We start from the raw sequence: 25,481 nt of genomic DNA on the forward strand, positions 1-25,481 counted from the left end.
CAGTGATATATTTAATCAATATAACCGATACAAATTAATCAGTTGGTTTTCGGGGAAAGTATTATTGTACCTATTGATTCAATGGATAGACCTACCTATAGAAGAGACACTTTAAGGTTGTTGTTGTTGCTTTACAATTAATATCTTTTTATTATATTACCTACATATCGTTTTCTTTACCGAGGATGGTATAAAAAGGTGTTTGAAAACTTTTTTTTGTACCTACTTAAAATTCAAGTAGTGCTTATTACAATGGATGAGGTTTCACTACAAAACATTTTCCGGAACAAAAGCTCGTCACATTAGTTAATTATTAACATCAAAATGTTAACATTCAACTATCATGTTTCATTTCCAATGGGTGTATGAATACATTGTCACCTCGTTCCGATATTCAGACCGCGGACAGCGTGACGTAGTTCCCAGTTTGTAACAAATATTATTTACAGGTTGTAGTGAAGCCACAAAAAATATCTGCTCTTAAATTTTGTGGAACTTTGTTAGGGAATGTGAATAAATACCCGACAAAGTTTTACAGGAACAGGAACTTTTTGATGTTTCATTTCTGTGTATGAACTGAGCGTCGCAAAATGTTTACGAAACCAAGTAAATAAATAAGCATTTCGTAGATGCGTAAGTGCAATTTGGAATTTGTTGTAATGTTGACTGTCAGGTATTTACTAATTTTACGATTTGCTTTGCATTCATGACTTTAAGTTTTAAAAACAACAAATATGTCATAGGTAGTTTTTAATTATAGTTTGGCTTGAGACATTCTGTGCATAGCCTTTTGAACTCTGACGCCGGCTTACAGGACTATTAATTAGTAATAGCACAGAATAATATTATGTACCATCTCTTCTTCTTGGTGCCATCAAAACGGCCACCTGTTGTTCGGCAGTTGGTATTCCTTGTGCGTGTCCGTGTTATGGTCACCATCGGATGACTCACAATGGACCATTAAAAGTGACGCAAATGCCGTAACTAGTGGACGATGGGACTGGTTTAGCCGTAGTTCACAGTAGTCTTGTATAGTTAGTTTCTTCATAGATTTTGGGACACTTTCAGGTAAATGCGTCGCAAAAGCAAAAAATAAGAGGAAAATTTTGTAATACTGATAATAGACGAATCGTAATGATACACATGACTTAATCTTATACAATTGAAATCTTCAACGTAGGTGTCCAAGTTGTGTTGATTCTATTTTTATTTTTGTCTGGATTTCAATACAATGTAAATCGGTGTGGGCTTGCGATTAGGATTATATTTATTATCTAAAATCTCCCGATAAACAAGTATTGAGCTTCTTAAGAAAAGCCGGTGCAACCTATTTACGTAGGGATTAAGAAGACTAGGCAATTATGACAACAGCCCTTGAAACTAGTTAGTATAATACTCCCTACTTACCTACTTACCTCATCCTACTCTAGTAGTAGTGTGGGTTGGGACAGAAAAGTTCTAGAGTGGCGATGTCGGATCGGAAGACGTAGTGTGGACCGGCTCCCAATAGGTAAATGTAGCGTTAAGCACCTGGATGCGGGAGGCGCTGGACCAGCCGTTGTGGACATCCTTGGGGAAGGCCTTTGTCCAGCAGTGAACATCGTTTGACTAAAACGAACGAACGATGTTATATTTACCTCTGAGGCAAGAAGTCGTCGGGCTCGAACGAGGGGTTGACCATGGGCCCGCTCTGCCGTCGCGCCCATTCTTCAGCCTCCTGAAACAAACAAATGGAAAACATTTTACAATGTTATTGTGAAAAACACTCCAAAGAACACCGACTTGTAAGAAAGCCTCTCAACTATAAAACCTTACAGAGCGCAGATAGAGAAACACTTGAAAGCGCATTTGAACTCACGTGAATCATTCAACTTCTTAAGTATATTTCCACATAAATAAATACTTATAGTCAATCGAAACAAACGATATCAATAAGTAGTAAATAAATAATGTTAATAAATAAGTAGGCATATAAGTAAATTAATAATGGGATTGGAAAACAATACGAACGCGGGAGCCGATGCCATGGAGCCGGGATAATGCTTACAAAGAACTTTAATCTCATCTAGCAAATTAATCGGATATTATCTCATTTTGTTGACGCCATCCGAAAAACAGTGTTTTATTAATTTTATTACTTATGTCATGGTGAGTAAAAGTAGGTACATGAGTTTAAAATTCCTGTGGAATTTGGTCACCCACTGGTGAGATTGTAGTCTGGAGCTAATGCTTAATTATTTCAAAGGTTATGTTGGACCAACATAATTATGGCCACATATTTACACACCTGTAATCAGAGAAATTGCTGATATATGTATTGATTGTATTAGGGATGACCGTGGCTTAGTTTCGATAGAACAGTGCATTAGCTAACCGTCGTAATCATTTAGCGTTACCCCGGTTCCAGGGCCAGGTCAGGGTGAAGCCGGACCTCTAATCTGGTCGTGTCAATTCACTTTGTACTCATAACCCTGGTGGGAAGGACCAGAGGGACGCAGGGACCAAGTTTTCGAGGTCTATGAGACTCTGAGACTCGTGCCATCTACCTACATAGTAATTCACGCGTGATTCAGGAATCATCTTAATAAACATAAACTATTAACATTAACTTGTAAAAATAAGGTATAAGTTTAGAAGTCATCACGGGATTTCCTCCTCAGACGATTGCCAGGTCTTGACATAACTTTAATGTTTTCGCTGTCTCACTGAGAGCTTTGGGCCCAAAGATGGTGAAATAGTGGGTGTACATAATGTTGTGCATAATGCATACTGTATCTATGTAAACGTGCATGTAAATCGAAGCTATTGTATGCTTTTGAACTGTGATTTGAATTCACTAATGATATACACGTGGCTCACATGTGGGCGGTGCATCTGATTAACTGGATGCGATGAGTCCAGCCAGCAGCCAGCCCTGCCTACCGGAAATTTTAGTTTTACCTGTACGTGCCTGACATATTTCAACTCTGCATAATTTTCTGTGGAATCATCAGGCTCTAACAAACGGCATAGTCCTAAACAGTTGTTTTGTAAACAGTAGTCAGCTTTTCATTCTACGGACAGTTTTTAGATGAATCGAGAGTTCATATTATGTAGGTGGGCTTTGGTGGCTGGGATTTTTGACATATACTCGTATCCATACTTAATTATAACTCAAGGACTTCAAAACAAATGCATATTACTTTAAATAAACCAATGAATTAATGATTGGCCTTGCTAGGAGACGTAGGGGGCTTAAGTGTTAGCCCATTCGAGTTGAGTGAAGAGTTTGTATTTGAAATTGATAACGGACTCGCTTAAGTCTGTAATCAAGACAATAATGTTGCATAGCAACAAGTCCTTCTAACGCAAGAAACACGTCTACCCGCTTTATGCTTTTACAAAAAAGAGCTTTACGGGCTCGAAACCTTCGCCTTTGTGGTCCAGTGGTAAGACCACCTGTCTCAAACAGAGGTCTTAGATTTGATTCCCAATCTGGACAATGTTTTCTGCTCAATTTGGTTGATGGTAGAGCTTGTTTTAATCAATCATCTTATGAATACCTATATCTTGAATCACCTCTATGGTCTAGTGGTATACCACCTGACTCAGACACAAAGGTTCGATTGATTCCGGATTGGAGCATTTATTTTTAACTTGCCGAGGTTTTAACACGAAATAATGAACATTTTACTAATTATTTTATGTAATGGTTCAATGTACTCTACATTTTGCGGAATACATTCGCGGAAACCTTTCATGTGAATGCCAGTAATTATTTGAAATGAACTGAAGTATTAATTCATTGTTTTAAATCATATTATGCTTTATTAAGGCTTATTGGGTTCATTGGACGTCTGTCGTCCAGTAGGCAGGTTAATACCCTGATAAACCTCTTAGTTGGTAATACTCTTACCTCAAAATTGGTAAACTTATTTTGCAACCAAATTACACACTATGGCTGAGTTACACCACCTAACTTTAACGGTTACTATGACGATAACCGGTGCTTTTTGTATGGAGTTTGACAGATTTTTGACGTTTGTCAAAGTTAAAGTAAGATTGTGCAACCCAGCTTAATTAATACAAATACTTACGAGTATAAGTACTAACGACAGTATGTACATCAAGTACAACACGTATCTTTTACTGTTAAAATACGTGCTCTTTTGCAACAAGATTAGTCTCATGTGCTGTCAACTAAGTATGCATGTACTCGTAAGTACCATACACATTTCCGCAGACTTCGTAGCGTATGGTCACCCTAGTCATGACCTGCAGCAGCAGTGGCAGCAGTTCCAGTGTTTATTGACGACTAAGAAAAGTTACTTACACTCGTATTCACAAACGATACTTGCTTAAGTGAAGCAGCAAATCGAACGCACAACGTTGAATAGAGCTCTGTGATTGGTTCGTGTATAACCCTGTGCGTCCACGCGCACTGTGAGACCTCATAGTAATGTTTGTGAATACGGGCGTTAGGCTGGGTTGCACCTCTTACTTTTTTACTAACTTTGACAAACTTCAAAAATCTGTCAAACTCCATACAAAATACACCGGTTATCGTTATATTTACGGTCAAAGTTAGGTGGTGCAACTCAGCCTTAGTATGCAGAACTGACGGCCGATGGAACAGCAAGATTCTGGAGTGGAGACCACGTACCGGAAAACGCAGCGTGGGACGTCTAGGTTTACCTTATATATTTTGCATTCTTTAGAATGAAAAATATTTTGTTCCTGACCTTTTTCTGTAGCCAATTTTGTAGTGTTTTTGTTTATCGTTGCTCTAAGCAGTTTACGTTAAGAGTAAAGCATCAGGCTGTCCAAAGATGACAGCATTTCCATATATTATAGCCGTCGTTGGCCAAACAAGCGGTCGCAAATATAAGTTGGACTGATGCCATGATGATCATCAAAATAAATAAATAATCTACATCCATAATATAATACAACGCTAGCAAGTGTTATTCTGTACGTAGATTATAAAAAAAATGTTTTTTATTTGGGAAGCAATCCAAAATATTGAGTTTTCATTATGTTAAGTATGTTTTAATTTACTTCTATGTAGCATAATCAGTACACTTCGATACAGCCATGCCTCATAGGTGGGTACCACTCATCTGATTATATTCATTAAGTAGATCATTATGATAGCTTCTCGCTCTTAATAATTTTCCTTAAGATATTTTGAGACTGAGTCATTGCTTGCGTAAAAACGTTGTCAATTAATACAAATTCTGAAAAACTCTATGATGTTCCAAATGTTTAGCACTTGATATTTATTCAGTGTTGCGCAGCCCGAGTTTGTTTATATTTCCCGCTACATTTACATTGTATTTGTCGTATGTAATGACAGAGGTATTCCATGTTTGTCATCCAAGCCTGCGCTAGCGCAGTCGCTGACGCATTTTTGGCAATGCCGGGGAAACCTGCCCCATCAGATCAGCTGTTGGCAGTGCGACTGACAGAACACTCCTCACTTAGTTCACAAATGATGCAAACAAGAACTTAGATGTTGTTCAATGGATGACACATCCGACAATCTAAATTAGTCTCGTGATGGAACACCCTATTTTTATGCATTGAAGTATCGCAATGATTGAAGACCAATCAATAGTTTATTGATGATTGTAATGACTCTGTGGCTGCTTGGCCTGGTGGAAGTTTATGTGGTGGACTACAGCGATCGCGGGTTTGCATTTCGCAAGAGGCGAAGTTAGCATGAGTCATGATATTTTTGTGGTTATAGATTATCAATTTCAAAAAGTAAAATATTGAGTAAACCATTAATTTTACAAGAGTTGTTTTATGTGTGCTTATTGTGTTTATTGGTTATCTTATCGCTACAAGGGTAGGTACATAATATAAACTTAGTTGGTTTTAGGGCTAGGTATCCAATGTGATAAGGCAAATGATTTTGCGATTGGTCGCGTACTGCACACTTAAATAGACATGAAGGTAAAAGACAACAGCACTGCAAGCCGACGTCCTGATGATAGAGAAGCCCTACAATAACGAGCGATGATGCTTGAATGAACGTAATTTCGTTGCAAAGCCGTTTTGTAAGTCGCCAGACGCACGCTGAGACGTTTAAGGACGTCGCACATTTATCAACCCGGAAAGGGATCGTAACCGTATCAACTCGAGGCGGTCAGTATTTTTTGTATAAAACTCCGTAATGCAACGCACACTTATCCGCACACCGTAACGTAAACGCCTCGCCTCGCGATTGTCAGCGCGCGACAGGCGATGATAGCTCGCGAACGGCGATACGGTGTTTTTCCCTTTCCGAGTTAATAAGTCTGCTATGAGCTTTATACTGCACGCAAACCATTTCCAGATATAACGCATTAGTTTCTGGAATCAGTTTGTTTGTGGACGACTATTTGCACACGTCAGCTTTCACTTTGACGGGGCACTTGCAACTTCCGGTGGCCTTAACATTGGTTAGCTTTGATGTTCCTATTTATTCGGTAAGTCGTACTTAGTTGTGTGAACACACACAAACTTGACCTTTACTGGCTGGGTTTCTACAGCTTCAGATCCTGGTTACACAGAAGTTGCAGCGGTGGGAACGAGGGGAGGGAAAAGTACGTTGATGTCAAGATTAAAAACAAATTAAAGTTGCCAAAGAGACGTTTCGAAAGACACTGGTGTAGGCCGTGGTGTAGGTTTGCGTACCAGAGTAGGTATTAAGTTAAACGTAAGTGCCAGTTCGAATCTTATTAAGACTAAAATATTAGTGTGATGCCGGTAGTATTCATACCGGACGATCATTCAACAATCTATTGAAATCCTTTACTCCACCGCTACATTCATAGAGCGAACTCTACCAAACAAATCCAAAAGCGGATGCAACAGGTTTCGCGTTACAGGGGTGGCTACCAAACCGCCCGCCCGCCCTACAAGCACATCAAATACTTTTGTAAGAAATGTCACTATAGAGAATTAAACTGTTTACTCTCTGCATTCATGTTCTTCTGTGTACGTGTATCAAAAGAAATTTAAAAAACATGATTTCGGGCTAATAATGAAGCAGTTTTGCGTTCCAAATCCTGCTGACTGTTTACGAGCTTAATATCATTAACAAAACATGTACCGGTGTATAACGTTTGTATTGCTTAAGTGAGAATAACTGTAAATTATTCAACCGTTATTAAATAATGGTTCGTATATGTACGTATATTATCACAAATAAACAAGTTGCAAAATAATAAATAAGAAGATTAAACTCAATTTGAAATTGTGCTCAGCATTGCACTTGTCCTGAAGAGAACCAATTACGTGTTTACGTAATTGGTTCTCTTCAGGACAAGTACGAGTTGATAGTTTTGATAACGAAGGCAACAACAAATTACAGCATGATTATGTGCCCCACGGCAGCGTACTTATCTGTATTGGAACAACGAACGACTTTTGATTATACTAGATTTTGCTTGCGGCTTGTCTACTTCGATCAGTCTGTCACAGGAAGTTTTTTATAGCAGTAGTTTTTTTTATGGTCGTAAAATTTTATTATTATGAGCCACTTATATTTCTTACAAAAGCATACCTCATGCATGATCAATAATGATTTCAATCAACTTCAATATGTTTTGTTCTTACTCGTATTTTGAAAAAGTAAGATACCGAAAAATTTAACTTACATCGAGACCAAAAACGTAGTACAGTAGTTTATTGTACCTTTGCAAAGGCTATCCGCATTAGCTGAAAACTAACAATAGACAAGAATCCTAGATCTTGCATCCGAGCACTTTCTCTGAAATTACTAATTTCTAGAATTCCCGGAATTTGCAAAAAGTCGGACATTGATATTGTAAACAAACGTAATTAAGACTGCCTAATAAATGAAAATACATTTCGGGTTCTCAGATTTGCGATAATCTCGAAGCTTTTCTTCGATTCTGGAAAATAACATAGGTTTATCGTAGTGTCCGACCGAAATTTCGGTTTCGGTTTCGGTTTCGGCCAGTTTCGGCCAAAAAATCAAGTTTCGGTCCGAGTTTCGGTTTCGGCCAAAAACGGCCGAACCTTTCGGCCGCGCCGAAACTTACAACATCGTACCTTAGGGTAGTTAAATTTTCAAACAGAACCTCTGTAACTGTGCTGAAATTTCATTGTGATAAATCTTTGAAAGTAGAAACCTGTAATTATAGGTCGGCGAGATGTTAATTTTAGAAAAAAATGGGCTTACTATAGGTCTACCAGAATCTCATGGCAAACAAAAATATTGGAAAAGTGTGTTTTTCATATTATGGCAATTGTCTATGGTTTAATTGTCACCTGTCAATGAAAATTATGAAATCTGTCAGCCGCTGCAAAAAAATTGTAATCTCTTCTTGACTATTTCTTATTTTTGTGAAAAAGTCGAAAAAGCTCAAGCAGGTCATATTGTTTTCAATGTGAATTGTAAAATAAGGCATAATTCAAAGTCAATCTTTGATTCTAAAGCGCGTCGTCGAGTTGACAATAAGTTGGACTGAAATGTTTTGATACATTTAGTTTATTACCCAACTGCGTTAGAAGGAGGGTTATGTTTTTTATTATTTATTCTTACTTAATAGCTGCTTTATCGGGGTTTTCAGGTATATCTCACTAATTAGTGCAGAGGAAAATGTTATGACCATGTAAAGAAAAATGAAAAAGATTTCATCAAGCAAGATTGAATAATGGAGAAGTTTTTAAATAAACTTGAAATAAATATAAGTAAAACTAATAATAATTGTGAAAGAATCATGAAAATATCTCTACAAATGAATAAGTTACAGGGCCCTAAAGTTGCGCATACAAACAGTACAATACAAATAGTACAAACAGTAAATCACCCCTAATCCGGTGCTGTTGACAGATCCATTTTTTTTAAATCTAGCAGTTTTTAATTTTTCAGCTAGGGTCACTCAAGATTCTTTCTTAGTAACATTTGGTAACCTTTTTAAATATCCCAGACCTGGCCATATACAAAAAGAACGGCACCGCCTGTTTCAGTTCCACGCGAAAATATGTAGGTAATTTAAATAATTAATTTCCCAGACATATCTTGATCGATTTAAAAAAAAATTCACCGTCTTTTTAGTTTTAGTATATATTTTAATCCCATTCAGAGAAATATAGTGTTTTTAACATCAGGAAACTTCTCCATTGAAATGCTGGAAGAGCAATTTATTTACAATACCTCTTTATCTTGATCATCTATTGAAGAACAAGAAATGCAATTGGAGTTCTTAGAATCGTTTTCTAGTTTTGAATGAAGTGATAAGTTAAAAGTATGATTCATAATAAAATTAGTTACCTACTTAAAGTAATATACGATTTATTTATTTTTCAAGACATTTTCCTATGTTAAAAACCCTATGTATAACAACATTCTTCATACACATTCCTACCTAAAATGTATACTCGTACTTCATGTTCATTAATATTAAAGTCATAAAAGTAAAAAATTAAACAATATCAAGATCGTACTTTATTCCAATTTCCCCAGTATTGCTCTCAACAAAGTTTATTTTCCCTATTTGCCATGAGATTCTGGTACACATAACTTTTTAAGGACTTTTTTTTTATTCTATAAAAGGTTCGGTTTCGGTTTCGGTTTCGGCCGAAATTACAATGAAACCGAACCTTCGGTTTCGGTTTCGGTTTCGGCAAAATAACATGTTTCGGTCGGTCACTAGACTTTATCGTTATTTTTTTTTTCAGATAAAATCAGATGGTACGACTTATTGCTCATACTATTTCAACAATAACAATCACACAATAAAACTAAGAAATAATTATGTAGGTAGGTATTAGTAACTTGAACACACTCTGCCATCGCGATTCCCGTTGCTTGGGTCGATACAGGGTTTAACTTATACTTTAATATCAAATATTAAAAAATATCAAAAAAAAAAATATTAAGATGAAAGGACATAAATTAATTTATTTATTTGACTTGCCCTTGCCGTCTAGTCTATTCACGTCACGGCAAGGTTAATTCGAATGTTATTGAAATCGTCGTCAAATCATAAATTCCCGATTAAACATTTCTCTTCAAAGATATTAGAAGCTGCAAGCTGCAACCTTTCCTTGCAAAGCAATAAATTAAATTCACTAGAATCCCACTCAATGTTAGATCAAGTTACTTTTTCTTTGATATTTTAAGATTTAGTTTAAACAAGTTGTTGTTTACGATTACATCTGAGTAGAAAAATGACTCAAATGACTCCACCCAAGGCAATTAGAATCAATATCTTACTGAAAAGATAATGATTAAATTCAATATTGAGTGATTTTCACAAACACTGGAATAGTTTTTTCCGAATTTAAATGTTGATCACTTTGCATGTTTTTACAACAATGTTTTCGAGAAATCAAATAATCCAATATTTGATTTAACCATGAATAATCAGAAGCGTTGTAAATAGGAATTTATAAATGAATTCTTGTGTTATTGAATGTGACAAATGATTCTGTGTTTCGGCACCTAGGCTAGAGATAAAGGTTTGCCCCCACGATTTAAGATGAAGAATTTGTATCTAGAGACGACGTGCCTAACGGGCCAGTGTAACCGAACTTTCATATTACTATCAACCTTAAAGATGGTTAAGATATAGGTGACCATTATAATGACAATGGGAACAAAACCGCTATGGCATTTCGCCTACGCATTCACCAAACAACAATGATATTATTGGTACCGAGCGAAATGTATCACTCCCTATAACTTTTTTGATACATCACCTCAATCAATGAAGTGTGTCAATGTCCTGATCGTGATCTATGTAATGATAGTACACATAAGTAATATACCCTACCTACTTTCAAGTTTGGTTTGTGAATAAAATTGTGGCTTGTGGTAGTTCCTTGAGAAAGATTTTAGAAAATGTTTAATACTCATAGCTGAGATAATTTTAAAATCATAATCCAAAAATTTCATTTGTTTACAAAAGTTTACAGTCAAAAACACATCAGTCTTTACAATTTCGTTGTAAATTATCACTTATCACAAAAGTATAGGATCACCATTAATATCTACACAATTATCATTTGGAGAGGTAAATTTATTTAGGACTAGCTGTGCCCGCGACTTCGTACGCGTGAAAATAGTTTGAATAATATTTTCTGTTTGTGCAACATTTTTCTTTACTACTCCGCCCCTATTGGCTGTAGGGTGATGGCCTAAATAAAGCCTTCCTCGATAACCAGCTTCCACCTTCGGCCTGATCATCACTCTCCATCAAGTCAACTACTTCGAACTCCTCTTATGTTCTTCTGATCAATTTCGTTGCGGATAAAATGACAGTTTAACTTTCCCCGGGACAAACTTGACCTTCACTGGTTGGTTATTGGCGGTCTAGCTGTAGATCCTGGCTACACATTAGTTGCAGCGGTGGGAACGAGAGGTGGGAATAGTCCCGTCAGGTGAGTTGCAGGCCAAAAGCTTCTCGCGGGTAAAACCTTATCTTCTTCTCGTCGTGTCGACAACAAACCTACATACACAGTTTCAGCCCTAAACTCCGCCACGAGAGTGGCGTTGTCAGTAGCCTTCATTAAATCTTCCTGCGTGCAGTTGTTTGGGCACGCAGGGCATGACATCATGTGCTTCGTCGACTGGGGAACAAAACCACATTTGCACTCCAAGTTTAATCTGATTGAGTCTATTTTAAGACTTTCAGGTAAACATCATAATGTCATTTATTTTAATAGTACGGACCCCTAAAATCGAGTGAAACTCGTATAGTCACAACATTTCTGTTATTGATTTTTCTAAAAACATCGACTGTGCATTTTATTGGAAACAGATACGCAAAAACCGGAAATTACGCTTATAAAAATGGCTATTCCAGATAGCAACGGACGCTTCCGGTGCTCCGGGGTTCCGGTTTTATGCAATTGATCCTATGTTCCGTTGACACATATTAGGCAAATACAGTAAATTATGGCTAATAGAGGCTTTTAAAAAGCACTTTTACACGTCCCAGTATTAACCCTGCCACTGTTTCGGAACAATAAATGGGCCAGTGTTGAGAAGCAGCGCAAGAAACTCAGTCACTATTAAAGTATTTATTTAAGTCAAACGTATGGTCTATCGAGTGTCAAAAATGACTGATAGAAATTCCTTTTACTTTTTTATCACTTTCCACGCCCAGAAGGATTTTCTTTTGACTTTTTTTTCCATGATATACCTAATATCAAATCTATCTATTATCACGAAATCTCAGAAACTACAATTGCTAGGAGTTTAAAATTTTGCATGGGGGGTTCCTTTTACAACGCAGGTGCTCACTAAGACGGGATTTTGCAAAATTCAACCCCTAAGGGGGTTAAACGGGGTCCACGCCCACGAAGTCGCGGGCGGCCGCTAGTCTTACATAAATTCAAATAATAAATAGGTAGGACATAACCCACAAGGTCGACCAAGGACATTATAAAGGTAGCAGGAAGGCGCTGGACGCAGGCCGCTACCAACAGGGCAGCATGGAAAGCATTGGGGAGGCCTATGTTCAGCAGTGGACGTCCTATGGCTGAAATGATGATGATGATGATGATGTCGATAGACTGAATTCATTACGTTTCGGCAGTCGCATACAATACCCGGCGATAAATATTGCACATCGACCTTTAGAAAGAGACAATCGGCTAATTTCGGTTTCGTAGAGCGTTATCACTGTCGCACTTGAACAACGACTGACAATGACGTTTTGTCAGTGTAAACAAACTTTATTTAAACTAGCGGCCGCCCGCGACTTCGTACGCGTGGATCCCGTTTTGCCCCCTTCAACTATCTTACGCGGTTTAGATTTTTTCATACAAATGTTTTTTCCCGCTAACTCCGGTTCCTACATGCCAAATTTCAAGCGTCTAACTTAAGCGGTTTAGATTTTTCATACAAAAGGATTTTCCCGCTAATTTCTGTTCCCGTGGGAATTTCAGAAATTCCTTGTTGTAACTAAGCTTTAAGTTTACTAAGGTACCTACATGCCAAATTTCAAGCGTCTAACTTAAGCGGTTTAGATTTTTCATACAATAGGATTTTCCCGCTAATTCCTATTCTCGTGGGAATTTCTAAGTACATATACTATAACCTGCCCATGAGTATGAAGAATGATTGTACCAAGTTACGTTAAAATCCGTCTAGTAGTTTTTGTTTCTATAAGGAACATACAGACAGACAGACAGACAGACAGACAGACAAAAATTTTACTGATTGCATTTTTGGCATCAGTATCGATCACTAATCACCCCATGATAGTTATTTTGGAAATATATTTCATGTACAGAATTGACCTCTCTACAGATTTATAATAAGTATACAGGGTGTTAGTTAAATGGGTATATGAGCCGACACTAGCCCATGTTAACATGTGCATATAAATGGTATGGTGAAGTCAGAAAATTGATGACTTCATTTTAATTATTTTAATTTTCATACAAATCGGATTTTATAAAATTTATTTTGTATGAAAATTTAAAAAAATTAAACGATGATATCAATTTTCTGACTTCACCATACCATTTATATGCCCATGTTAACATGGGCTAGTGTCGGCTCATATACCCATTTACCTAACACCCTGTATAGATAGATTAATGATTCGATTTAGAAACTCGTATGTCCTAGAAGAATGTGCTAATGAGACAAAAATATCAACCAGGTATTAGAAGTAGGTATGCAAATTTTGGAAAACTGACTTATAGTCATAATAGTGCGGCCAAATACCTGCCTTGCTATGCATAAAAAAAGTCATTGCTTCTCTAAGATAGAAACATTCTATGGCTTTAAGCCACTTCTAGAAGTCGAAAATGTCAGGCTGCCAAAAATATTATAATCGTTAAACGGTCAGTGCTATTTAAAGATTGCTGCTTATATTTTCCTACCACTTATGGAAAATACCTCTGTTTATATTAACACGAGTATTTAGACTCGATATTTATATCTTTCACAGAATATGGTGCGTTAGTGTATTTGTTATTCGTGGCTGGTCCATTCACATTACTTCGCACATTTTGAGTATTACAATTCGCGAGTATGAGCCACATGCTTGGTGTTTTGGCGGGTGTTAAGTAGTGACTCAAGACTAGGATGTGTTTAACCATAAAGTAAAACGTGCAAAGATTTCATTCATGTAGGCAGGTGCTGCAAATGGCGTAGTCAGTTCAAAGAATCGACGAAGAAATTAAAAAAGGTTATCTTTCAGTTTGCCAAGGTTTTGTCATATAAGTATAGCTTCATTAAAGGATGTGAAGAAGATATGTAGTTCTCTGTAGTAAACAGACTGAAAACTTAAGAAAGCAAACTCCTTAAGAAATATGACGTGACCGGAATAAGTAATACGAACAAATTACTAATTATTCATCTTAGGTAGAGCTATAAAGAATTGCACCGTAGCACTTTGACAGACCTCACAAAAACAAAAGAAAGCGTTTTCGCAAGCCGTGTGCTGCAAGCGAGGATATCATCTGCATATCTTCACTGCATCCTATATTATTTAGTATGTAGGTACTTTAACATCCTCTTCACCAATCCGAGTGCCTGCTGACCTTTTGTGAGGTAATCCTCGCTTCCCACGGCTGATTGGCGAGCTATTTGCGACAATCGCAGCAGCCACTCTTCATATGATGCTCAATCGGGAGCGATGATAGTCCACTTACACAACTCATATCCTCTTATAGGGTTGCCGCGTGGATTGTTAGTTGTTGCAAATACGTTTGTAATTGTATGGATCACTAGCAGCCGCCCGCGACTTCGTACGCCTGGATCCCGTTTTACCCCCTTAGGGGTGGAGTTTCATAAAATCCTTTCTTAGCGGATGCCTACGTCATAACATCTACCTGCATGCCAATTTTCAGCCCGATCCGTCCAGTGGTTTGGGATGTACGTTGATAGATTACTATGTCAGTCAGTCAGTCAGTCAGTCAGTCAGTCAGTCAGTCAGTCACTCAGTCTACTTTGAGATATATATATTTAAATTTCGCGAAGGATTGAATGGAGATTTGGAGTCACGTTTGTCCATCAGCCGTGTGTGTTATAAAAAAACTCAAATAGGTAACAACATTGGTAAGCATCAAAATTAATTTAACTGGTTATAATTTAAAAAAAGTACACGTCAGGTTATTGTATGTAAACATTGCCTTCCAAACGCTGCGTGAGTTGGCAACAAGCCTTGTCAGCATTTTGCTCTGTTGCTTGCTACAGCCCCGTCTGACTGAGAAAGTTTAGAAGGGATGTTAAGGACAATTATGAAGTTTCTGTTATGGATACGGTTACGGATATTAGAATAATATTATATCGGATTCGGTTACGGTTACGGATATGAAATCATTTAGTATTATCCGAAAGTTTCGGATAGTTTCGGTTACGGATATTACAATTTAAAAAATGTTATATTTAAATAGCAAGATGCTGCCCACACAGCCACTTTATGTACTACTAGCGGCCGCCCGCGACTTCGTACGCGTGGATCTCGTTTTACCCCCCCTTCATCTATCTTACGCGGTTCAGATTTTTTCATACAAATGTTTTTTCCCGCTAACTCCCGTTGCCGTGGGAATTTTCCAATATCCTGTTGTAACTAAGCTTTAAGTTTACTAAGGTACCTGCATGCCAAATTTGAAGAGTCTATCTTACGAGGTTTAGATTTTTTCATACAAATGTTTTTTCCCACTAACTCCCGTTCCCGTGGGAATTTTGCAATATCCTGTTGTAACTAAGCTTTAAGTTTACTAAGGTACCTGCATGCCAAATTTCAAGCGTCTAACTTAAGCGGTTTAGATTTTTCATACAAAAGGATTTTCCCGCTAATTCCCGGTCCCGTGGGAATTCCTAAATATCCTATAACCTGCCCAGGAGTATGAAGAATAATTGTACCAAGTTTCGTTAAAATCCGTCTAGTAGTTTTTGTTTCTATAAGGAACATACAGACAGACAGACAGACAGACAGACAGACAGACAGACAAAAATTTTACTGATTGCATTTTTGGCATCAGTATCGATCACCAATCACCCCCTGATAGTTATTTTGAAAATATATTTCATGTACAGAATTGACCTCTCTACAGATTTATTATAAGTATAGATATAGATGACGACACCTATGATAAAGGTAAAACAGGCGGGGATATTAGATGGTGCCAGGGAATGCCAGACAAGTAACAAATATTTAAAAATATTAAGATTTAGACTCCGCCTTGATCTGAAACTATCCGAAACTTTTGAATCGGTTTTGGTTACGATTACGGATATTTTTTTATTTCGGATATCCCATAGTTTCGGTTACGGTTACGGATATCCTTAACATCTCTAAAGAACTGGAGCATGGTGTCTCGCCAGCCCTGCTGACCGTTGAGGTAGGTCATCGCCCCGCAGCATCAGCGCACGGCGATCTTGACACCGATCCGCAGACACTTCCCTCTTGAGGCAAATCAGACCAGCCTTGGTTTATTTCTTACTGACAATAATTATGTACTCAGACAAGCACTTATTTTATATTGACAAAGCTGTGCACGGCACGCACTTGTACAAGTACCTACTTATTCGTTTGATAAAGAATAGCAAATAGGTACCTTAGTTTTTAAAACTGGAGTTTTACACTCAAACAACTTTTCAGTGAAATAATTTTGTATTTCACTTAGTTCCGACAATCGATAAATACAAGGCCAGCGCATCAAATAAATGTTCTGCGAAATTGTTCAATGCAAATAAATTCATTTTCCAGAACGGCGATACCTTTTCGATGTTTGTAATTATATTTATTTTAGCTTCGGTGGGACCATACGATACATCGTTCGGTTATGAATTCTAGTCAGGTCAAAATATTAAATATTTGGCGTGCCTATAGGAGTAATGTAAACACCGCCCTTTGCCTTAGTTTAAAATTTAATTCTTTTCTATTTTAGCCGCTTGTGGCGCCACTGCATTCTCGGTTCTTTTGTCCTTGTGGAGTTGTGGTGACAATAAATCGCGTTCTAAAATTATCACGCCCGTATTTACAAACATTAGTATGAGGTCTCACAGTGCGCGTGGACGCACAGGGTGACACACGAACCAATTACAGAGCTTTATTCAACGCTCTGCGTTCGATTTGCTGCTTCACTTAAGCCAGTGTCGTTTGTGAATACGGCCGTTAATCTCTTTTAATAGTATTTTTCAATTAGAGCGGTGGAAATTCTCAACTTTTCCTTTGTAATAAATAAAAATTAAAATAACGAAGTCTGAAAATGTCCTAAAACGTTATCGTTAATCATGTGCCCACGTTTGTGAGCGAATACAGACACTTCCCGTACATCACAAACATTTTATCAGATTTTTTATTGTCCTATTTATATTGTAGAAACGTTAATGACCATCGCAGCGTCGTTATAGACACAATGTGGTTCTGAATAATGAATAGTGTAAAAAATAGAGCGGCATAATGAAGTAGGGAATCAAGTGGTCTTTATTTTTTATAATAATAACTTTTGAGCCGGCTACATAATCCGGTTTTTTGCGAGATAATTTATTTTCAGTTATTAATAGCTTTGTTTTCTATAAAAAAAACTATTAATTAAGTAGAGACAGACTCGCATAGCTACAATGTGTCTTTGAATGTTAGGTGTTTTCAATGCCCATTGTGCATATTTCAGATGTTTTTAAATCTAGACTATTTGCGTGTTTATGTACTGTACAATCATGTTAAACATTTTTATACTAGCAATGAAGGTGATCCATCTTCTTAGTAGCTTATTATTGGCTTATATTTTCTCATAATTATCTTTCTTTGATTCACATAGCTATCTGGAAACCAATAAAAATGCAGTGATAGTCAAGATAGTATGTTATTAAATCGTTAATTAATCAATGATTGTAGTCAATCGCGTTGCTTTGGTCAATGCTACCGTTCTTTTAGTTTCTGTATGTTTCCATGACTACTTCTAAGTACCTTAAGACTCATATACCTACATGTTAGCTAGTACCTAACCTACCACAATACATTTTTACAGGTTATTGCTACATCTAAATAGGTATATTAACTCAAAGCGAATGACTGACTGACTGACATAGTGATCTATCAACGCACAGCCAAAACCACTGGACGGATCGGGCTGAAATTTGGCATGCAGGTAGATGTTATGACGTAGGCATCCGGTAAGAAAGGATTTTACGAAACTCCACCCCTAAGGGAGTAAAACGGGATCCACGCGTACGAAGTAGCGGGCAGCCGCCAGTTTAGAATAAGAGGATAAAATGTGCTAGGGTCTTAGTAAGTGAAAAAATGTTTGTTTAAGTTATGATACTTACAACTAGCTTCGACCTAGATTGAGATGAGCTAATGTCAGATCTTTCATAAACGAATAAATCATAAAGAAATATCAGAATCTTTTTTAAACGATGACTTTGAATCGAGTTTTTGCGTCGTTTTATTAAACTTTAAAATTTAAATTTCATCTTAAGTGTACTCTACCATGAGATATAGAAGACTATATTACATCCTGATGAACGTACAAGTACCTTTTGTATTCTTAAGACTACTTTTTACACTATCAGTGCGGTAAAAAACTACATGTAAAAAGTGGCGATACACAACTTCAATACCAGCTTTAGATCGCCGACTGAGTTAAGTTATTCGTACAAGGTCTTAATTTTATTATCTTCTATTTCATACATTATTTATGTCATTCAAATAAATTATGAGGTTGTGTATAAAATTGTTTCATGGTTAACATAAACACATTACTGGATGGAATAGAATGGAAGCAATAGGTAGTACCTCACTGTAATTTACTTGGCAGTAGGTAGTAATCCTATGAAAATAGTTGTTTACTGTCCAAGATATAGGAAATGACAATAAAATAGCAGACGTACTAGACTAGTACTTAAGTGAATAGTCGTTCTCGTAAAATACTTTGATTAATAATAATTCTAGACTGCGTTTGGAAAATTCTTGATTCAATTCATGGGGTATAGTGGATTTGCCACAGTTTATACTATAAAATAGTAGGTACCTATTTGTTTTCAGTTTAATTATAACGTTTAGGGCTTGAAAGTACCTGAAAAAATATGATTATCAAAAATCTGAAATCAGTGTGGATCTGCAAAAGTTTCATTCAGGGCACTTAACACGTGCCAAATATAATAAAAGTTAATTTAGATTATACATATATGCATAATGAAGAAAGAGGATAAAATAAATATGTAATAACAAATCACAATTAGTGCCTTCGTAGTTTTAATTCCTTGTATAACGGTAATGCTACGTGGGTTTATTTCTGAAGAGGATTTGCAGAAGTATCGCCTTCTGAAATCTTCTTCCCACGTATTAACCTTTGTATACTAAGCTGAATATAATCGCCTCTTTATTTTGATGAAAACTAAATAGGTACCTAATAAAATGCCGAAGGAAAACAAATGATATGCAACCGACTAGGATTATGAAAACTTCATGACGGCTAAACTAAGTTTGTTTGTATTTCAGGAAAGGAAGAGTTACTCGTGCATTGAGGGCTCTTAGCTGGAGGTACCTATGTAGGGCCCTAAGAGTCTGAATTCCTACATAATACACAGAAACTAGGTGGACCGACGATCTGGTAAAGGTCGCGGGAAGAGCCTGGATGCGGGCAGCGCAGGACCGTTCATTGTGGAAAACCTTGGGGGAGGCCTTTGTCCAGCAGTGGACGTCATTTGGCTGAGACGACACAGAAACTGAGTAAGAACTTATGATTGTATCAGAAATGTCCTTAAGTGTCTGATAGAGTTTGCTCCAAAATGATTTAAAACAATCTCGTAAATAAGATAAAAATTTTAGATAATATCTTCGTAATCTCTTACTACTTGTAAATTTTAGTGCGCTTTATATTAGATGTTTCGAAGATTCCTAATTGAATAAGTTCGTTCTGGGCTTGAAGCAAATTGCGAGCAGGTTTTCGGATCTGAAATATGTCACCTGTTACTCGTTTATGCGCATTGTAACCCTGTGTTTTTGTCTCTCCGTGTGTTAAAAACGAGCCAGTGCAAAACTTGATTGGTTATGCCGAAGGCGCACGTTGACAGTGACTTGTGGAAAATCACCAATTACGCACAATATTGTTTACCGATCTTCGGTGGACTATTGACACAGCAATTTAGCTTTTATTTGTCTGAGTGGTTCGCTATCACTGATTAGTCAGGTTTAGAAGAATTTACATTTGCCTATCGACTGATTACTTTTAACATTCGTTATACTTGTTTTTTGCCCTAAGGTGTTGACTTCTGTCTCATATCTCTCACCAAGTTGATGATGGTGACATTCATAGGGATTTTTTTCACCATACACTGATTTTACATATTTACTGAGTCTTTGAGTTGGGACTATTTTTGTACTTGATTTCTACGTAACCGTACGGTACCTACGGTAAATCGCAACTGCCGAAAATGAGCTGCTATTTACCTTACCGAAAAGTGAACCAACATGAGCTCAAATAAAATAATTCCAGTATTTCCATGTTAATTTTACGTTCTGCATGAACCGGTTAAAGAACACCGATGCTTGCAGACCATCCTCAAACGGAAAAACATTTTAAAACCATAAAGTTAGCTAGTAAATTATACATTCGTGCAGATAGAGTGTTAACGGTGTAAGGAGGCAGCTAGGAGATTCCACGTGCGTATTCGTTTCGGGTTGACTCTACAAGAATTACCTTTACCAACTACCAATGGCTCTATTTTCCAAATTTAATTAAATTAAGGCTTTATGTTGGAACAGTTGGTTTTCGATGTGTTTATGAATGTACCTTGAAGTAAAAAGTGTCGCAGACTCGCGCATCCGCATTCTCTTAGAATAGCGGGATTTGATACAACAGTAGGTGTATAAACAGCCATTATAAAAATGAAAACGTTCACTCTGAACAGAATACAGTTACAAAATCTGAAGGTTCGTTTGATTCGTACGAGAGACGAGCAAATTCGTCAACTATGGCACGTGCGTTGCAGGTAGGTCGGTGTGCGTTCACCTTAGCGCGGCATGCGCAATAAATCGGCGCAGGAGTGTGCCGACAGGTGGCCGCGCAAGCTCCGAACCGGTTACGACCAGATCTGATGTCCCGTCACTCACACTCAGACATGAGGTTCGGAAATCTAGGTCCATCAATCATACTGGATTCAATAACCACTATACGTGTTATAGCAAAAAAATACAGTTATGTACATAATAAAAACGTGTTTACATACTGAATTTTAAATTTGTAGATAGCAATAATATTGGAAATGGTCCTGAATTTACCAAAAATATTTTCAGGATGTCGAAAAATAGCTACATATTTGTATTTTTATATACCGGACGTGCGTGCGGTAATTCAAGTTTACCTTTTTATGTTACACGTTTATTTTTGGGTAGGTACTGTATTACTATTCAACTTTTTATAGTTTCACTTTACAACGATTAACACTTTTCAGTAAACCACTAAAATCAACTCTATAATATTTACCTATGAGTTTTAACTATCTTCGTTTTGGACTGCTTTGTAACCAGTTCTTACTACACGTATGTATTTTAATTTCGAATGGGATCCCACAGGGGTCTCATCCGGGTCCACCGCTCTTCACTGTATCTATAATGACACTAATAAAAGTTAAATAAAATGTAGCATGTGCTAACAAGCATCGCCGATCAATTACGAGTAATATGGGAGAGCTATTTTTAAATAGTTGGAACACTTTATGCAAGTAGTGGTTAGGAGAGTGAAGTTCAGATGAATTACAATTTGTCGATTATGATTACGCATTGTCAACTAAAGCAAGGCTACAATTATACTGGCCTTTCTAATTCAGCAGGCCAGATTGCACGCCAGGTGACTCATCGGCTGCATGTGTCAGTTACTACATCTTAAGCATTGTGTGTAATCGCCAGGTACTACTTCTGTAATACCAGAATCAAATACTTTATTGAGGTGGTCACCGTCGTTTCGATTAAACATTTCTATTATTTTATGACTGGATTGTTAACCAGAAATTAACCGATTCTATATTTCCTGAAATGATTCATACTGCTCTGAAACTTCTTGTAACATTCGAAGTAAAGATTTACCAAAAAAGTAATGGTGCGTTTATTAATAATTAAAATGGTCACCCGTAGTTTAATGACAGCATGTGTTTCTTAATTTCGGTAATCATTACCAAAATGCTACCTCTGCTACATACAGCACCCAATAATTGTAGTTTCGAAAATTATACTTGTTAATTTTATTTTGATGTGGACGCACCTCAATTTGAGTGAACCAGTCGCAACCGGCTGGCGGCGGTTCAGCCGAGCTCGCGCTGCCAATCAGTCGGGCCGAGAGGGCAAATCATTGCTTGACGACTATTCTCAACTTTTATCGCAATTAACTGGCGATACTTTGTTCAGCGAATGATGAAGCGCATTGCATCGATCGATTGAACTTAATCGATAAAGAATAGGCTTCTACTAGAACATCTTAAATAGCTTTTGATAAGAATTTGAAGACCATGATGGCATGCCTAGTACCTACATCAAATTACTTTGCATACAACAAACAATGATTCAAGACTCAAGAAAGGGTTTGCCTTTCTATTTAAAATAACTTCTTTCTAATGTTCAAAACAATTAGATTTTCACGTTGAAAGATTGTTTGTCAACTTTTAGATAATATTGCCAACAAACTACGAGTATTGTCAGAACGCCAATTTGCGTCTTATTTTTTTTGGAAGTTCGTTAGTACAAAATACAATACGTAAGACTTTTTTCTTCCTGACACACCCACAGCACAAAATAGATATTTAGTGCTCACAGTCATGCGAAAGGCAGGCGCCATCTTCTTTAACCTTGCCAAACGTTTGTTTGCAGGCACTGAAAGGGGCTAAGGAACCAAAAAATGAAGACTTCGGCCAACTTTTTCTTTTCTATTTAAATCTTGCCTTGTCCCATATACATAATGTGTCACACGTTTTCGAAGTAGGTAATTACATGTGGGCCTTTTTTACTTTTTACATTTCAGGAAAGTACAAATTATATTTATTTACAGTTATTTACAATTAATTTACGATGAACTAAAAAGACTTAAGTAAAAAATATGGATAAAAAACCCAAACTGCGTAAAAGTAACTAAAAAAAAATAAAAACAAGCCTCACAGTGTTCACAAATGCAGTCGGAGTCATCAATGACAAATTTTTTTGTTGGTGATATGTATTTGATGCCTCCGACTGCATTTGTGAACACTGTGAGGCTTGTTTGGTTGGGTTTTTGTTTATTCAATAATAATTTTATTTTAATCTTTTTAGTTAAATAACATACATTTTTGTAAGCTATTTAAAAAGCTCTTTATTTTGATACCCCACTCGATAGGTTTTGAGAAAAAAAATTTTTTTTTGAAGACATGGCGCCTAAAATCCGCCATTTTGCTTTTTTAAATTTTAATATAGCAAGTGTCACTCTCACGATTAAGACGAATCTAACGACACCTCTCACGCTAAAATCGGTCAAGCCGTTTAGGCTGTAGGCCGTGTCAAAGAAATATACATACATACCCACATACATACTCGAAAAACATAACCCTCCTTCTGGCGCAGTCGGGTAAATAAAATAGTTGTATCGCCAAAAAACCCACTATCTCGAAAAATATTCTAAACGCAAACCGTTTTATTTACGATGGAAGCTCGTGAGACCCATTTGAATTGAAAGGAAAGATTTATTGAGGAAAATTTATTTTAATACGATCAATTAGATATATTGAGAAAGAATTAATTTCCTTATCGCCTTAAAATGCTGTGTACTTTTCCTTATGGCGGTGCCAACACAATCAAGTTATATTTTTTTCTTAATCAATCAAGAAGAAAAGCTAATAAAAAGTAGCCAGAAAAAAAGCTTAACACAGTGACTTTAATTTAGAGGTTTTTGTATTTTCTAAAAAAAAATCAGAATAAATCTGCCCCACCGAATAAGCCTTGCGATAATTTTCGGGTAACCATTATAATACCGGTGCCACAGCGCCCGCGCAGCTATCGCACGCAGCTCACAAGGGTGTCCAAGGGATGAAAACGAAATCAAGGATGTAGGTCTTCAAGTGTTCATTGCTTTTAAAATCTGCGACTTATGTGAGTTTTAGAAGGACTAGATAGACCTAGTCTTAACCGGGTTTAAAACCAAAATTAGGTGAGGTCTCAGACTTATAATGGTAAGACGAAACTACACCAAACCAATCCAAATGATAGGATTTAGTGGAAAAGTTTGAAAACAGTGATTTCAACAAGTTTCTATCATGATTTCTTATTGTTTTAATTAGATTTATGTTATTTTACATCATTTTGGTTTTTGGTGAAAGAGATTGCACATCATGTTTATGAGAGATAGACTTTCATAATCAAAATAGTAATGTCCCAGCAAACCCAGAGATTTTGCTCTTCATACATGCGCGACTCTCAAACGTTTAATACTGCGAAAAGTGCGCAGGCTGCCCAAAATGGTTTCCTTCAACTGGTTGCTCACCACGGCCATAAATCACAACAGGGGTTGTTATTCAGAAGGCACACGTCATCAAAATCACTCCTCGCTCCTGGTAGTAGGAACGAGGGTTAGGTGTTACTGACGCTAGGTTCTGTAGCCTACGGTGTAGCGTTTGGACTACTAACTGGCATCAAAATCAAAAATCAAAATCGAAATCAAAATTATCTTTATTTGTTTAGACTAATTAAATTACTCGTAGTACCTACTTGCAAATCGTCAAATGCTCTTAAGGAGCCTACATGTCTCATTCTCAAACTCAATCACCACTGTCTGAAGGTTTAAAAATATAAAAAAGTAGGAATTTACAATACATTTATAAGCAATTTACCAACTTACCACGCGCTCCCGTTGATAGAAAGAAGGTGGCCTTTAAGATCGCATTGTAGACTATAAGCAACATCACATGAGCTCACAAGTACTGCAAAGTTTGCGTAAATAAATAAACAGAAATTCAAAGCGTATTCTAGAAGTTTGATGGTTTCTTGTACCCTGAATCTGGTGGCTTTTCTCAGCAGATTCAGGTTTAGACGCGCATTGGTTGACGACAAAGTAACCACAGTGACAAGCTTTGTCAAACCAGCCACTGAAACCTTCTGAGTCCTTTTCCAGTATGCTGTGGCCGCCAGACTGCCTGGTATGGAAAGAAACAGGGAATTCTCGTTCGCCGGAGGCGTGGCGAGCGACGTCATCGAGGCTCCTTAGCGGGTAGCTTACGGTTCCCGTGTGGGTCAACGCCTCCGTGCTCATCATTTTAGGTTGAGCTATAATAACGCGATTTTTACACGCGAGCTCAGTAGGTATTACACGCCTTGTTTGTACAGTTATTAGTTCATTCAGCATTTTGTAAACATTAGAAGTATTTACTTAACTGAATTTTTTGTCTACTGTGCTAAATATACGTTGGAACTTGGAGGTAAGTTTACGAGCCGTTCTCCTACCTAGTTGTTGTAAAAGTTGCACCTATTAAACTAAATTCTGAAAAGCAAAAGTTGATTGAACCAGCTCCAGTCACCGTACAACTGTAAAAGCTCAGACGTTATCATAAAATTCTT

At 37.0% G+C, this 25,481-nt stretch overlaps 1 protein-coding gene across 1 annotated transcript in view; it reads right to left on the bottom strand.

The window, feature by feature from the left end:
* The window catches only part of LOC135086732 (proton-coupled amino acid transporter-like protein CG1139), a 74,608-nt gene that overhangs the window by 19,039 nt on the left and 30,088 nt on the right, over nucleotides 1-25,481 (bottom strand). Inside the window, exon 2 of the mRNA XM_063981512.1 lies at nucleotides 1,638-1,717. Within this exon, the coding sequence (XP_063837582.1) occupies nucleotides 1,638-1,717 (80 nt within the window). The remainder of the gene's footprint in view (nucleotides 1-1,637; nucleotides 1,718-25,481) is intronic.

Source organism: Ostrinia nubilalis, chromosome Z, assembly GCF_963855985.1.
Source record: "Ostrinia nubilalis chromosome Z, ilOstNubi1.1, whole genome shotgun sequence".
NCBI classification, from domain to species: domain Eukaryota; kingdom Metazoa; phylum Arthropoda; class Insecta; order Lepidoptera; family Crambidae; genus Ostrinia; species Ostrinia nubilalis.